The sequence below is a fragment of the Diabrotica virgifera genome, chromosome 3 (genome assembly GCF_917563875.1).
Source record: "Diabrotica virgifera virgifera chromosome 3, PGI_DIABVI_V3a".
In the NCBI taxonomy this organism is placed as follows: Eukaryota; Metazoa; Arthropoda; class Insecta; order Coleoptera; family Chrysomelidae; genus Diabrotica; species Diabrotica virgifera.
This window is the reverse complement of record NC_065445.1, coordinates 80,543,251-80,561,625: the sequence shown is the minus strand read 5'-3', so window position 1 is coordinate 80,561,625 and position 18,375 is coordinate 80,543,251. Positions and strand designations below refer to the sequence as shown.

The 18,375-nt window shown below is 31.4% G+C and overlaps 1 protein-coding gene across 1 annotated transcript in view; it reads left to right on the top strand.

Moving 5' to 3' along the window:
• The window catches only part of LOC126882525 (zinc finger protein 782-like), a 162,740-nt gene extending 155,594 nt beyond the window's left edge, over positions 1–7,146 (top strand). Inside the window, exon 5 of the mRNA XM_050647492.1 lies at positions 6,834–7,146. Coding sequence (XP_050503449.1) covers positions 6,834–7,033 — 200 coding nt within the window. The 3' untranslated portion in view covers positions 7,034–7,146. The remainder of the gene's footprint in view (positions 1–6,833) is intronic.
• Positions 7,147–18,375: the final 11,229 nt, after the last annotated feature.

Genomic DNA, 18,375 nt, shown 5'->3' with positions numbered 1-18,375 from the left:
ATATGTTTAAAAATAATAAACTTTTATTTTTTAAGTTAAAATATATGAACAAATTGAGTCACTAGAGAATGCTCCAATAACGGACTTAACATAAATGCAACAAAGACAAAGTTACTTGTGGTTAGTAAACAAGACGTCGGCCCTATGCAACTAATTGTCAGTGATGAATCAATAACAAAAGTTAACCATTTTAAATACCTAGGATGTTGGATAAACGAGACACTAAATCCGGATGAAGAAATTAAAACTCGTATAGAAATTGCAAGAGGAGCATTTATGAAACTTAGATCTATTCTGAGCAACTCTCAGCTGAATTTACAACTAAGAATCAAGTTCCTAAAATGTTATGTGTATCCTGTATTACTATATGGATGTGAAACCTGGATCATGAAGGTTAACATGATGAACAAATTAGAAGCCTTTGAGATGTGGTCGTATCGTAGAATGCTCAGAATATCTTGGGTTCAACGCATTTCAAACAGAGAAGTCTTAAACAGAGTAGGTCAAGGCGAAGGTGACTTAATGAAAATGATAAAAAAGAGAAAACTTGAATATCTGGGGCATATAATGAGAGGTAGCAGATACAGGATGCTGCAGTTAATACTCAATGGAAAGATCGACGGAAAAAGAGGAATTGGTCGAAAGAAATATTCTGGCTCCGAAACCTTCGTCAATGGACTGGCTTATAAGCAGATCAATTGTTACATGCCGCACAAGATCGAGAACGATATCGGCAAATTGTTATGGAAGCTACCCACGCCTAAAAATTTGGGCACGGTACTTAAAGAAGACGAAGATATGAACAAAGAAAGATTTTGCTAAAAAAGTGTAATTTCAAAGTACAGGTATTTTTATTTTGCAATGAACAAATTTATTTATTTATATCGAAATGTAGTAAAAATTAAAATTTATCAATAATTATCAAAGGTCATTGGAATGCCCAATCAGAGCAAACGTATCTGCTGTCCTGCGCGTAGCACCAAAAATTAATGTTTATTTAAAAAAATCCTGACGCCGTGGTAGTTAACCGATTTTAATTTTGCAAATTGCAAATGAAAGGAACAGTATTCTTCTATATGTAAAAAAATCAACTTGCTGTCTGCTTTATTTTCAGCCCTGCAACATTTTGAAAAAATGAATTTTTTTTTGCGAAAGCTGGATTGCAAAATTTATTTTGCAAAATCTATTAAACCGATCTTATTAAAATTTACAGCATTGTTTTACTATATCATAAAGTTTTTCCTGCTGAAATATGAAGGTCCTAAGTGTAGCATAAATGGTTGAAAAACGTAAAATGCGAATACTTCTTTCGTTTATAGTTTTTTCGCAATTATTGCTATTTTGCAACAATGGTGACAATTTCTAAAATTGTTAACTAATCCTATATTGTAGAAAATTTAATTACGCAACTTTTATGTCAGTGCAACTTTTCTCGGAAATGAATACTTTTAAAGATAAAGGCAGTTTTTGTTTATATTTGATTCAGAGTTGGACCACCATCTCCATATAGCTATTTTAGCATCCTCATGCATCCTCAGTGAATACTTTTCTTAAAGTTATAATCAAAAAAGGAAGAAAAAGATCGAAATTTTTCTGTTTCCCGAAACATTTTGATTATTCAAACAATGTTCCGGACCTTTTTGAGTGGGAGGATAACTCATAAATATTATTATATGAGTTACCTTCAAGCAATTTCTGCAAAAAAATATGAGTCACCTCTCAACATCCGAATGTACTAATATTTTTACAGATGCGTCCTGGTCTATTAAACCAATATATGTTCTTAATTCGGCATCAATACAACAAACTTTACTTATTTATGAAGATATGCTTACATTGCAATATTCCACTTACTGACAAACAGCTTCGGGTGGATGAGTTGGTAATTGACCCGGCATCCCTTTCCTGGGGTTGAAAAATCGACAATCGAAAAAATTGACAATTTCAATTGACAATATGAATTATTTAAGATAGTTGCAATATTTCTCCGCGACTCGCGCACGGTCGTTTCTCGTTTCCCTTCCAAGTACTTGCACACCGCGAATATTGGACCTCTTTTAATGTTCAAATTTGTTAATATCAAAGACAAATTGAATAAACACGTCGGGTCGGGTTACAGGATTGTTATAGTTTTTAAAATTTTAGGTTTGTATATATGTCCAATATGTTACAAAACCTACAAGCACAGTCAGTCTTTATACAACCATAAGAAATTTGAGTGTGGAAAAGAACCAATTTTCAAATGTACGTATTGCCCATATAGAGCCAGGAGAAAAGGTCACCTTAAACAACATATGGCCCGCCATCTTTAGAGAACGGCAACTATTTTACCGTATTGTTTTTTATGCAATTTATTTTAGTACTATTTTATACTTATTCTTCATTAAATTATACATATTACACAAAATTTTGTTGTTTTTGTAGAGTATCATTTTTATTGTTATAATGTCAACTTTTTGATGAAATAATTTGCAAATCCGCAAAGGATATGGTAAATTTTATACGTTAAGAAGAACGAAAAGAAACCTTTTATGATTTTTCAACTAAATTTTTTCAAAATTTAACTAAACGAGGAAAGAGATGTAGAAATCATCAAATGGAAGGGTTTTTAAATACCTTTCAAATAAGCATTTGTAACGTAAAATCCTTTTAGTGTACTTATATGAAGATACGGCTATTTAAAAATAGCCAGTTTTTAATCAACTATTCTAAATGGGAAATAAGCCACAATTAACTAAAAAAATGATTTTATTAACGTTTCGACGTCCACATCGGATGTCGTTGTCAAATTACAAAATATTAATTAATTAAACAAAAATGTTGCTTAGTAAAAAATTCAGACAATTCAGACATATATATTATACATTTTAAAGTAGAAGACTTTACAATGATATTGCCAATATTTATGAGTTGCGTTCCTGGGACGACTTGACTGAAAGATAGTTCATTCGATTAATTGAAATCAAACCCAACGCAAGAATATCCGCCCAAAATCATAGCATGTGATCTGTCTTTAAAAAGACAAACACATGCAACGGTGACAGTAAAATTCTCGCGTTGGAGATTCAATAGTAAATCACTAGGAAAAACCAGGATAAAACCTTGTGATACTATCCCGACATCGTAAGTATTTGGTCTTGCATTTAGTTTTCTCTCAAAGCGAATACTAAATTCTGAATTTAATGTATATATGTTATTTAAATTATAAATAATATTAATAATACACAGATATATAAATAATACTAAAATTTAAAATGTGCTATCCTCGATATGTTGTTGACTTACTAATCGTGGTATTTTATTTCTATTGACTTCCTCTTTTAGTATAGGGACCCACACCCTACTGCATTCTACCGAGGAATTTGCGACACAATTGGTTTCATTTAGCATAATTAGAGCCACTTCTTCGATTTTTCTCTTTCAGGACTATACTTGAATCTCTCAACTGAACTCTGTTTCGCACTGATGTTTGAAAATCGCACTTTTTAAAATATTAAATTGCCTAAATATTTCGGCAAAGGTATTTCTATATGTATGCAACAATCCCTACTTATTGAATTTCTTGATCCAAGCCTTTAACTATTTTTTTGTCCCCATAAAAATTTGGCGTCTTGCTTCATACGTCAGCCAACACATGTTAAAGTTAATGGTTTATCTCATATGTTTAACGAATTATGAAAATATGTGAAAAAACCTAAATTTTAAGAGTCTATGCAAAGTTTTAGGTGCTCGAGCACTAAAGTTATGTCAGTTTTAAGTTTAACTTTAATATGACATATCAAATACTGCTGAAGCGAGAAACTATGCGTCACTGCATGCGGTTACTTCCGGAGCTTCACGGAGGATTAACTAACGAATGGACATAGAGTATAATGTTCAATATCTAAGGTTTTGTATGCTAGACCAATTTTTTTACTTCGTTTAAAAAGAAATATGGGATATAAAGTGGTTATTATTTGTTGTGTATGGTGAGACATTGTAATAACAACCTCCAGGCACAGGTTACTGCGCTGGAAAGTTGAATCGGAACCATTGGAACCAAATCCAATCTCACAGTCCAGTATTATGGGACATTTTCTCTGAATGATTAAAATTGACGTTTTACAGCATCCATAGCTTAGTGACAGGTCTTGGTTTGCCAAGCCAACTCACACTCATCCTGCCGAAGAATGTTTCTTGCTATTCCCCACTTCAAGTGGATAGCTACAAAAGCGTCATCTACTCTGATGACCATAAACGAAACACAGTTCGAAAGAATCGTTTTCTGTACCTTTGAGCTGCCGAAATTTGTGAAAAGTTTAAGATTCATCAAAATCTTTGCTGTCGCTTAGATGCATTTAAAGCCAAATATATGGAACAATAGAACAATTCATCAAACCTTCTGTGTATGAATCGGTATCATTGGTTTATGGCCATCAGAGTAGATGGTACTTTTGTAGCTATCCACTTGAAGTGGGAAATTGCCAGAAGCCTTTTTCGGACGGCTGGGCGTGAGTTTGTATCAGCCCGAGGCTCTTAACCTTCTCTTGCAAAAGGTATATTTAAAATCCCTAAAAAGGGTTATATCACAACAGAACGTTTTTGGAATCAATATTCCATCATCAGTGCTATCACAGGTCACATTACATGTTTTAAGCCAACAAGATATACGGGTAAAAACCCTTAAGCTGTTTTAAATTGTGAAGTTTACATTATATTATAAAAATTTTAAGGGATGTTAAAAATATTCCCAGATTAACTCCCGGCATTACACGACATCAACCATTAGTCCAAAGAAATAAGATTTTTCTCAGGACACATCCCCCTCCAGTCCGAAACCAAATTTTTTGAGTAATATGGACACCTATATTAATAACCTATATGTTTCCTGCAGCCGATATACATAGTTATAAACAAATGAAGTTAAAAAAACGGTAAATTTTCGCTATTTTCGTTTATTAATAAAAAGTGAAGCATTCAAAACAAATTTGAAAGTAAGAAACTCATAAATCGTATAAGAAACTTCAATATGGCGTTCGCTGAATATGTCTGTCCTTATTTGTTGCTTAGAAAATTACAAAACAAGTCATAAATTTTGAGATTTTATAAATATTCATAACTTATGTAAAAATTAATTTAGAACCTTCTTAATACACGGAATGCTGAGACTTCTTGTGTTTAAATTATATTTTAAATTTTAAATCAATTGGTCAAATAGTTTTAAAGTTATATAATTTGTTTATCCCAAATTCATTTTTTTGCAACACTATAAGTCAGAAAATTATGAGGTTATAGTAATACTTCGGAAAGTTTATGAAAGAAGAACATTTTTATACTATTAACTTAATTAATAAAAATACAAAAAGTGATTTTAAATAGTGTAAAATTATTTTGCACATACATGTCGATTTTTTGCTTACTTATAAACAATTAGAATAACTTTTTGACCGTTCCCCGTAGAAAAATTATTTTTTCATATTTAGAAAGACTGAATTTTTATACACATTTAGAAAAAAAAAACAATTGTCCTAGGACAATTAGGGACGAAGTTAGCCCCCGTTTTTTTAATTCACATGTTCTTGCAAAATAATTTTGCAATATTTAGAATTATTTTTTGTCATTTTTTCTAAATTAAATTAATAGTGTAAATCTTCTTCTTTCATATACATACTATTCAAAGTATTACTGTAACTTCGTCATTTTCTGACTTATATTGTTGCAAAAAAAATTAATTTGGGATAAACAAATTAAATAACTTTTAAACTATTTGACCAATTGTTTTGAAATTTAGGGTATGATTTGAGCACCAGAAGTCTCAGCATTCCGTGTATTAAGGAGGTTCTAAGTTAATTTTTACATAAATCATACATCGTTCTAAGTTACGAATATTTATAAAAACTCAAAATTTATGATTTATTTTGCAATTTTCTAAGCAACCAATAAGGATAGGCATATTCAGCGAACGCCATATTGAAGTTTTTTATACGATTTATCAGTTTCTTACACTCAAATTTGCTTAAAATGCTTCACTTTTTAGTAATAGACGAAAATAGCGAAAATTTAGCGTTTTTTGATCTTCATTTGTTTATAACTATGAATGTATATCATCAAAATTGGCTGCAGGAAACATAATAGGTTATTAACATAGATGTCCATACTACTCAAAAAATTTGGTTTCGGCCTGGAGGGGCTTGTGTCACCAACAGAATATTTTTTTCCTTATTTCTCTGAACTACATATTGGTTGTAATATTTAGAGTTAGGACCTCACATGGCAGAGTTTAGGTGACAACCATTTGGCCCCAGTTGTCACCTAAACTCGGCCATGTGAGGTTCTACCTCTAAATATGACAACCAATATGGTTGATGTCATGTAATGTCGGGAGTTAATTTGGGAATATTTTTAACATCCCTCAAATTTTTTGTAATATATTGTTCTTACACAAATAACTTCACAATTTAAAACAACTTAAGGATTTTTACCCGTATACCTTTGTGGCTTAAAACATGTAATGTGTCCTTAAAACCTGTCATAATACTGATGATGGAATATTGATTCCGAAATCGTTCTGTTGTGATATAACCCTTTTAGGGATTTTAGATATACCTTTTACAAGATAAGGTTTTTATTTTTGCGACTTACGGTATACACCCGGTTACAGTAATTTTTTCCTTGTGATATTCTATAACAATTGGTTTAAAAAAAATGAGAGATTCATGGACATGGCGTGGGTTACACAAAACTAGTTCAAGATTGTCCTTCATTGTTGTCATTGTCTATGAGCTTTTTGTATGTTAAATATTCAGCTAAACCCAAGACACTGTTAATGTTTAGTAATCATGGTATGTTTTTAGGAAATATTCTCTATAGCTGTAGTAGATGTTACAAATGTTACAGACACAAACAGTCCTTGCACAGGCATAAAAAGTTCGAATGTGGAAAATTGCCCTTGTTCAAATGCGAAGTTAGGGGATGCAAATTCACGACCAAGATCAAATCAAACCTGAAGCAGCACATGGGCCGACACATCTTCAAGGAAATGACATTTTTGTAACTAATTTATTATAAGTTGATTACTCTCTTTGTTGAAGTCAGTCATAAAAATTAGTTTTTATTTAAAGTTATTATCTCTATATAGTTTTTTATGAAATAAAGACTAAAAGAATATTTAGATTGATAAAGATTGAAGAAAAAATCCTAACCAGACGATAACATCTTATTAATATACCTCTTACGGAATATGCGACATACAAATAACGTTGATACCATTAATAACCAATAGTCAATAAATATATATACAGGGTGATCGATTAGTGGGGTAAAGCTCAATAGATCCGCTATAGTAACAGATAGCAGTAAAAGTTAATAACAAACATTTTAGCCACCTTTGAGCTTCACATTACAAAATTAGTTAGAACGTTACAGGGTGTTCAATAACACAGTGGCAAACCAAACATATGTTTTTTTCTATTGGAACACCCCATATTTTATTTTAAATTCGAAATTCTGTTAACTTCTCCATCACAAAAATATAAAGGTTTGTTATGTTATACAGGGTATTTACAAAGTTATAACCAATTTTATATGAAAATCGTAACAAGTTCAACTCCCTGTATAAATAAAAATAAGCAAAACAGCAATGGTTTATTAATGCCATATTTTTTACGTATTATCACAATTTTCAAGAATGGTTGATATTGCTAATTTTCTTTACATCAAATACAGGGTGAGTCAAAACGCAAGTACATTATTTTCTCAGTAGTTTTAAATGGAACACCCTGTATTTTATATCACTTTTGAAAAGTACCATTACCGTACTTTAATTTTTAGATAACATTCCCTATGTCTAAATTTATTAGTTTTCGAGATATTTTCATTTTTCAATGGACCAGTAGCGTGGCCACCCAAATCACCAGAATTTAAGAAACTGATGAGATGAAAAATAGAATACAAAGTGTATTTCGATGTGTTAATTTACAGATGCTTCGTAGAGTAAGTAGCTCATTCAATGATCGTTTTTAGGCATGCATAAGTGTGTTAGGAGGTGTGTTAGTGTTAATTTTGAACAACTTATGTAATTAAATATTAAAAATATTTTATTAAAAGTAGTTTCTAATTTTTTCAAACATGTTTTTTTTTGCAAAATGTATTACTGATAAATTATTTTTCGTTCTTTTTTTGTTACTTTGTTACATTTACATACAAAAGTAGTGTTTAATTGTCTTCAAAAAATGTTATATTTTGGGTTTGTGTGTTTTTTTTGTAAAATTTATTACTAATTTTCTTTCTTTATTTGTTACATTTATGTACATACTAAGTAGTTTTTAATTGTTTTAATTGTATTTTTTAAATATTTTTTATTTTAAATTATTTTTATTTCTTTATTTGCTACATTGTTACATTGATTAGCGGATTGATAGTCAGTAATCGTCAATTGTCAATTCAGTCATGGCTTACTTAAAATTTAGATACATTTAGACACCTAAAATAATTTGCTCTGAAAAATGAAAATATTTCGAAAACTAATAAATTTGGACATGGGGAATGTTATATAAAAATTAAAGTACGGCAATTTTACTTTTTAATAATGATATAAAATACAGGGTGTTCCATTTAACATTACTGAGAAAATAATGTACTTGCGTTTTGACTCACCCTGTATTTGATATAAAGAAAATTATTAATGTCAATAATTCTTGAAAATTTTGACAATAAATAAAAAATATGCCATTAATAAACCATTGCTGTTGTGCTTATTTTTATATATACAGGGAGTTGAACTTGTTACGATTTTCATACAAAATTGGTTATAACTTTTTAAATACCCTGTATAAGATAACAAACCTTTATATTTTTGTAATGGAGAAGTTAACAGGATTTCGAATATAAAATAAAATATAGGGTGTTTCATTTAAAAAACATAAGTTTGATCTGCCACTGTGTTATCGAACAACCTGTAACATTCTAACTAATTTTGTAATGTGAAGCTCAAAGTTGGCTACAATTTTTGCTATTAATTTTTATTGCTATCTATTACTATAGCGGATCTATTGAGCTTTACCCCACTAATCCATCACCCTGTATAAGGGAAAAAACTAAAGAAGATATCAAAAAAGGAAGTAACAAATTAGAGAATTTATTAATATGTAATGGTGATAATTGGGAAGGGTGCAAGAAAAATATGAACTTCGCAAGTCCTAAGTTTTCACCCAACCCCTCAGAAAGTCGATATTTGAACTCTTCGTGTAACTTTACGTGGCTTTTAACCGGAAATTATATCAAACCAGGATGTATATAATTGTTATTGTCTTGCTAAGACCCGTCAAATAATATACCGCTTATAATATTTCGGCGACTTTAAAACGGTACTTCCGGTTATAATTATGGAACCGGAAGTCACATTTCTACTCCACTAATACCATCTTTGGGTTATAAGTTCTCATTGGACACTTCATTTGTCAGTATATCTGTTCTAATAACGAAGGAGTTGTGTTCTCGGACGGACAGACATGGATAATTCAAGGTTTTCACATTTTAATGTAAAATGGGTGAAAACAATATGCATTTCAGAATGAATTCATTAATGATCCTATATATTTTAGAGTTCCATGACATCTCGTAACGCAACAGTTCGTAACTTCACAATTGGTAACGGACAATTCGTAATTACTTAGTAACGGTGACACTTTGAAATATCGACGTTTAGTAACTATAACTATTCGTAACGCCATCATAAGACTACTTCTTCTAATATACGGGGGTCGGCATAAGCCAGGGAACGCTCTTGAAAAATCGGCATGAGTCCGGCAACGCTCTTAAGTCAGGCAAACTACGTGGCGAGCTACGTGGCATGTGTGCGGGAGTACCTTAATGCTCATTTTGGAGAATGGCTAGGCAGACGAGGAATCGTTGAGTGGCCCGCATGGTCATGTGACCTGACACCCTGTGATTTCTTCCTGTGGGGCCTTCTAAAGGACTGCGCTTTTGCAAGGGAACTACGCACCCTTCCCATCCCAACCTCCGAACTACAATTGAAGAGGAATTTGAATATCTTCGCTGTCAGCTTGACGTGCTTCGCTGGACCTGCCTCTCCGTTGCGAAACGTTGCAATAAATGCATTGATCAAGATTGGCATAAATTTGAACACTTACAGTAACCTTTTTTCGAATCCCTCTTCTAATTTCTTTGAATAAAATAATTTTGACGGTGCATTATTTTCTCTTAACCCCTTAACGTGCACACTCGAGTTAACTCGAGAGCGCTAAACTGGCCAAAATGTGCACTCTCGATATAATTCGAGCGGCATTTTACTTTATGTTACTATAATTTTTCACGCTCTAATGCGATCGAGAATTGAAAATAATAATGTGAAAGTAAGAAATAACAATTGGTTTGTATGCTATACATGGAATTGTAAGCTATAAAACTTACATATTTAAGAAAAAATATACTCCTTTTTCTAGTTAAGTATCACTTACGACTTATCTCTTTGTTGTGAGCCGCTTTCAGACAATTTTGTATTCTGATTCGCTCATTTTTGATTGAAAAATTATCGTTCATCGTATCGTCCTTGCATTATTCCAACAACAATTGTGATCGTCTAGTGACAGTTTCGTGACGATTATTTTAGTAATCGGATAAATGCAAGTACTAGTTGGGCTCACCTGCGCGCTAGGATCACTTTTTGCTTTAAAATAAATTGATTTTTTTTGGCCGGTCTTTTTCCAAAAAATTGTGCATTAAGGGGTTAATGCAGATTTGTTGCCTGACTTATGCCGACCCCTGTATACTTCACACCATTTTTTCATATATTTTTGTAAATTTGACAACTAAAGAGTATTTTTCTAATTTTTTATCACTTTAAAGCCAAGTTATCACTTTAAAGTAGTAAAACTACTGTTACAGGTAGATTTATATTTATTTTATAACAAAATTTTCAAAAAAATATATTTTTTTGAAATAAAAATACGAAAACTCTACTCTTGAAACTCTCGAAAAATAAAAATACTCTACACGAAATATTAAAAATATTTATCCTGATGCTGGTTTAAAAGAATGATTTTATCTGTTAAACAGAATAATTCTTTTCTGACGTTACAAATTATACTGTTGCGAATAATTACGAACTGTCGATGTTACGAAATGCATTACGTATTGGCCGTTACCATTTTTGGGCTTACTAACTGTCGCGTTACGAAATATCTGCTATATTTATGAGATTGGAAAAGTTTTTCGCGTTTCTATTAGGATGTGATCCATTTGTTTTGTCGTTGCTCCGTCTAGCTATTCCTGTGGGTGAAAATGTGTACTCCGAACGACAATATTCTGGAAAGCTTCAAATATATTACCATTTATATCCGCTGTCGTTATTATTACGGATGCTATATTTTTGGTTTATGTTCATCAGAAATAAATTTGTCATTTGGAATCAGATATAACTTTCTCAATAGGCGCGAGTTCCTCTTCTTCTTCTTTTTTTTATATAGACAGTACTGCCTGTTTTTCTTCAACGGTGCCTTTCATTTTGCCCCTCAATTGTCATTCCATCTTTTCCTTGGGCGTGCTATACTTCTTCTGCCTAACGGTGACTTGTCCCTGGCTATCCTTACTATCTTTGATTCAGACATATTGCTTACGTGTTGATTCCACTCTTCTTTTCTGTTCTTTACCCAGGTATTTATATTGTCTCCCAGCGTTTTCCAGCAATCCTTCTTAAGATCTTCATTTCTCAGATGTCTTTGTGTTTTGCTTGTATCTAGTCATGTTTCGGCCGTGTAATTCATAACTGGCCTAATAACTGACTTATATAGAGTAAGTCTGTAATTTGGAATATTTTTGATAGCTGTTTTGATAGGGGGTGTAAAGTTATACATGACTGCAAAATATCAAATTTTTATTCCTTACCATTTACAAGATAAAAAATATCAAAATTATGTCTGTAATTTTAAATAAATTCAATAGTTCAAATACTAATTGTTTTTTTTTTTTGAAAAATGCTCAGAGCTGTTGATTAGTATTTCACATCGAAATTTTTTAAATACAATAATAATGTATATATGGCGTCCCAATTTAGAGATATGACGTCATCGTTGATCATCTTATAAATAGTAGGGAATATAAACTTGATATTTTGCAGTTATGTATAACTTTATACACCTTATCAAAGTAGCTATCAAAATGACAGTGTTGCCATTTAAGAAAATCAACGATGACGTCATATCTCTAAATTTGGACACCCTGTATACATTATTATTGTATGTAAAAAATTTAGATTTGAAATACTAATCGACAGGTCTGATACTTTTTCAGAAAAACAATAGTTAGTATTTGAACGATTGAATTTATTCCAAATTACTGACATAACTTTGTTATTTTTTATTATCTTGTAAATGGTACGGAATAAAAATTTGATATTTTGCAGTTATGTATAACTTTACACACCCTATCAAAATAGCTATATAATACCATATGCAGTAGCTTATTAAATTACTTAACTTAACTTATTAAATTTCTTAAGGTAAATTATGCAATTTGCAATTTTTTTTAAAATTTTGCAATAGATTGTTACTGTTTTTTGTTTCACTCATTATATTTTATTTATATTGACGATTTATATCATTTTAGTAAATTGTATTTGTTATTGTTCTTATTTATGATTCTTGTAAGCTTTGTCTATAAAATTGTTAAATTTTTCATGACAATAAAGCATATTTCTATTTCTATTCTATAGCTATGAAAATGACAGTGTTCCCACTTAAGAAAACCAACGGCGACGTCATATCTCTAAATTGGGACACTCTATACATTATTATTGTAAATTTGTAAATTGTAAATTTCGATTTGAAATAATAATCAACAGGTGTGAGCATTTTTCAAAAAAACAATTAATATTTGAACTATTGAATTTATTCCAAATTACAGACTCACTCTGTATATTCGGGCCTTTGTTTCCACTCTTAGGTGTTTGTTTTTCCAAATTGTGTCGTTTCGGCATCCGGCCGTTCTACTTTATTATATCCGGCTTTAATTATTTGGTCTTTTACATCTTCTTCGATGTTGTTGTCGGCTGATAGATTAATTCCCAGATATTCGAAAGTCGTTATTTGTTGTATTAGGTAATTTGTTTGTTGGAAACATTTGTTCATGTAGATTTTTTGACCATCACCACATCAATTGCAAAATATTTGTAATGATATTGAATTTTGTTATTTAACATAATAAATTAAGAAAATGTTGACAATATATATTTTAATCTCTATTTATATTAAATATACGCCATTTTTTATGACAGGTGTTACCGTTTTATTTATCCTACAGTTTTCTTTACACCTTACGCCTTACAGTGACAAAATTAAATAAATAATAAGTAAATATGGAATCAATAATGTAAAAATAATAATACACTTTGAACCAGAGCGGTCCAGTATTCAGAGATTCGATCTCTAAAAATCATACAAACAAGCTGAATTTTGCGGGTTCCCCTACCCTCCCCCGTGAGGAAAAAGGGAAAACATTGATTTACCTAGAATCCGTATGCCGGCGCGCGCCGGTAAAAAAATGTTTAAAACAAGAAATGTAGCTAAGATGAATTTGAACAAAAATGTGTATTAGTAGGTATAGGTAACCAGAGTGAACAAAAACCCTCAAGGTCAGTTGCAGCGCATAAACGAACGTCTGTCATCGCTTCTCCTCACGGTTATAGACAAATTGGTTTTACTATACTTTTTGTGTAGAATGAATCGTTCTCACGGAAATAACGCTTGAAGCGACCGGCTATTTTGAATGTCAATTATGCGCGCGATAATAATTTTTTAAATAAAATTTGTATTAAATTGATCTCTTGAAAATAGTGCCCTATCTATAAAAATCAAAATTCGTTTTAAAGGTGACGCAGATAATATATTTTGTATGCACTATTTGCATTCTGCTGCAACTGAAGTTAGTTTCTGTAAAGCTTTAAATATGTGTGGCTCCTCTACATAATCGGCGATTACAGACGATCAAGCGCGAACACGATTGTGTAGAGGGCATACTCGGCTATAGTTGCCCATGATCGTCTATGATCGCCCATGACTGCAGACGATCCGTGATTTTGCGGTTTTTTTGGAGACGCTTCAAAGGGAATCACACGCGATCACCGATCATTCATTTCCCGTCGGAAAATATTGTGCTTAGTTTAAAACAGGTGTAATTTTTTATACTAAAAATTGATGCAGACTTAATTATCCCCCCGTACCGAAAAATCTCAGTGCGATTGCAAGTCGTATTTTAACTGGTATGGACTTTCTGAAAGTAGTGTCTTGTTTAGCTACTAATGGGGATATTTTTCGTACCAAATACCTAATTGAAATCGCTCGGTAACATACGTATAAAGTTTTCTAATTCTCCAGAAGGTTTAACCAATAATTCAGCAAGCAGATTCTCCATAATTTTTTTGGAAAAGTATATCTAAGTGCACAGCGATGAGTGAAAAATATGTTTATCGAATTGCGAAGTTTGATGTATCTAAACTCATTTGATTTTATCTCGAACAAGCATGTCTTAAAGGTAGTTGTCAAAGGCCACTCTTCTTTTCCTCCATTTTTTTACAACTTTTCTTTGGGCCATATTGACATAATGGTTGCATACCGCTATTAAATAAATTGTTGCAGTAGCAACAGACTGCACGTCCATCTTGATGGTTGTCGTTCAACATGCTACGGACTACGGACGATTATGTGGACACTTGCACGATGAGTGTGCCGATCATAGACAATCACATGATCGGCCATCATCGGCGATAATGAAGAGCAGACATTAAGGTTACATTATGTTTTACCATTTTTTATGATTCTCATGAGATCATAAAAAATTATCACTTCCAATGACTGGGCATTAAGCTGAAGTTGCGTAGTTTAGAAATACGTTGATGTGTAATCGACAAGAATCAGTTTTAAACGTTTAAGATCATTTGTAATATGAAACATTAAATTCAGCCTTTTTTAGACATATTTCAAATGCTTCATATTCGTTACCAAAACTCAACATCGAAATTTCACGTTATAGGTTTTCAACATAAGGCTCCAACAATGGAAATAGGGAACTTGACCATTTTTTTTATTGATTTATTATATTTGTCTACATATAGAAACAACACATACCAAATATCAATCCTCAAATCGCAATATTCAATTTACAATGAACATTAAAAGTTGTGATCGCCAGCTATCAACACGAAAAGCGCAGCACGCTATGTGACGTCACGCTGCTCGTACCACGCTGATAAGAGAGCAAAGAACTGGCAACACTGGAAGGTTGTTTGTATTTAAAATTGACAGTTCGTTAATTTAAAAAATTGTGTTTTGAAGGTTAGATTTTTTTCGTGTATAATTTCTTTTTATCTGTGCTTTAATAATATTGATAATAATAATGGAAGCAACACAAAAACAATATTACAAATATTGTATACTTTCCATGTGTTTCAATACCACTTATAAAACGCCCTGAATATTATTTATTCGTGTAACTCAAGATCAAAAACGTCGAATAAAATGGTTAAAGACATGCAAAATAAATGAGAAAGATATTTCACAGAAGACATGTGGGGATCATTTTAATGGAGTATAAAATTCAGACTCTATTTTCATTTACATATCAGTTCAATAAGTATGTATTTTATGTTCACTTCTTTGCTACACAATGCAATAATAATATAATGCAATTATATAATACTAATATAATATATTATATTATTGCAATATACAGTATGTCCCTGTAAGTTGTATCCATATGGAAAACTTTTTTATTATTAATTTTACGAAAAAAAGTCATTCTTCATAAAAAGCTCTGCATGGTCGAAAACCTAAGATTCAACCATCAGATATAAAATTTTATGAATATTATACGAGGTATGTCAAAAAGTTTGAATTTCACTCAAGAGTAAAGTAGCTTTATTTTTCACAATATTGAAAATTGCTGTTATGAAAAGTTGTTTGGAATTAAAAACTATATTCTAATATGCAATAACATCCTTCTAATTGAAAATTTTTTTTTGAAAAATTATGGATAACTAACATTATTTTCAGTTATTTCAATTCTGATAACTCTTTTATTATTAATTTTACGAAAAAAAGTGATTCTTAATAAAAAGGTCTGCATGGTCTGAAACCTAAAATAGAACCATCTTATGTCAAATTTTATCAATTTTATACAAGGTATGTAAAAAAATATGATTTTGGCTCAAGAGTAAAATACCTTTATTTTTCACAATATCGAAAATTGTTATTATGAAAAGTTATTAAGAATTAAAAACCATGTTTCAGTATGTAATTACATCCTTCTTATTGAAATATTTTGAACCATAAAGGTACTTTACTTTTGATCTAAATTTATCTTTTTTGACACACCTCGTATAAAATTGACATACGATGGTTGTATTTTAGGTTTTAGAGTATTTTAGACCATAAAGAACTTTTTATTACGAATCACTTTTTTCGTAAAATTATTAATAAAAGAATTATTAGAATTAAAATTACTGAAAATAATGTTATTATCCATAATTTTTCAAAAAAAATGTTTGTCAATTAGAAGGATGTAATTGCATATTCGAATAGAATTTTTAATCCCAAACAACTTTTCATAATAGCAATTTTCAATATTGTGTAAAATAAAGCTACTTTACTCTTGAGTGAAATTCAAACTTTTTGACATACCTCGTATAATATTCATAAAATTTGATATCTGATGGTTGAACCGTAGGTTTATGACCATGCAGAGCTTTTTATGAAGAATAACTTTTTTTCGTAAAATTAATAATAAAAAACTTTTCCATATGGATACAACTTACAGGGACATACTGTACAATAATAGGTATTTACTATAGTATTACAAAGAACCTTAGGTTTTAATATTAATTCGTTTTAATTCTTTACGATTTTGATTCCTTATGATTTTATCACATAATGTACCGTTGCAGCGATGCAATACTTATCGCTTTCGCCCGTTTATAGGGGCGACTATAATAGACTATATAGGAATAAGACTAAGATTTCACTCTAATGGCATATAAAACAACATAATGCTATTCTACACCCCACCAGAATGAAAACAATGGGAACCTTCTCTGGTTACACCTCCGAGGCTTCTACAATATGCAAGCCATACGGATGCTGAGACTAAGGAAGATGAGGGAATTCTACAATTTACAATTTACGTCCCATCTGCTCAGCGCGGTAAAGTTCCAACGAGAATGGTTCCCTTCGTACTCCAATCAGAGTAAATGTAAATCAAAAATGAATAACCATTTTCAATATCGTTGCAAAACGAAAATACAGCCGAACCATATTCTAGTCCAATCAGAGAGTGCAGCAAGCACCTCTACCGGTTTCGAAACTTATTAGTCTCTCATCAGGAGGCACATATGCTGCTCTCCCTGATCCAGCCAAAACAAACCCCAGCGTGCAGTCCCGGATTGCAACGAACGGAATGGCATAGATGCCCTAGCGGCAACTGCTACAACAAGACTAAGTTTTCACTCTAATGGCATATAAAACAACATAATGCTATTCTACACCCCACCAGAATGAAAACAATGGGAACCTTCTCTGGTTACACCTCCGAGGCTTCTACAATATGCAAGCCATACGGATTCTGAGACTAAGGAAGATGAGGGAATTCTACAATTTACAATTCACGTCCCATCTGCTGAGCGCGGTAAAGTTTCATTCCTATATATAGGAATAATTTAAATTCTGCAGTTTTTAATTGCTTATATTTATTTCATAATAATAAAATATGAGTTTTTTTGTAAACTATTTTTAAATAAATTTTAAAAAAGTAAATTTTAAATAAAGTTTATCAGTAATATTTCTGGAACATAATTTTTATGCAAGTTCCCTATTTCATAGTGGAAATGGAAATTTATCACTTCCTTTGATCGTTATCAAAGGAAGTGATACATTTTATTGGTGTTATGAAAATCGTAAAAAATGGCAAAAATTGCACAACGATTATTTATTTAACAGCTTTGTAGAATCCAAGCAAAATACAAAAAGTGCATACAAAACCTGCATTCTTCACCTTTAAAACTCATTTTGATTTTTGTCGATAAGACACAAAAGATATCGAATTTTTGGACATCTTGGATATTAAGTACCCTAATATGTCTGTGTAGATTTTGGCGTTCGATCCGACCATCACTTGTGACATCGTTGCCGTATCCTCTATTTTTTCATATTATCACGTTACAATTTTTGTGATATTATACACGAGCGTGACACCCTCAGAAAAGCGCTTAGTTTTCGAGATACTGACCACAGAGGGATGAATGGCTAATTTTATTCATACTTTATATTTTCGAGGGTGCTGAAAACGAAAATGAAGTTTATTTTGAATTTTATGTGGGGGAACATTGTCAAA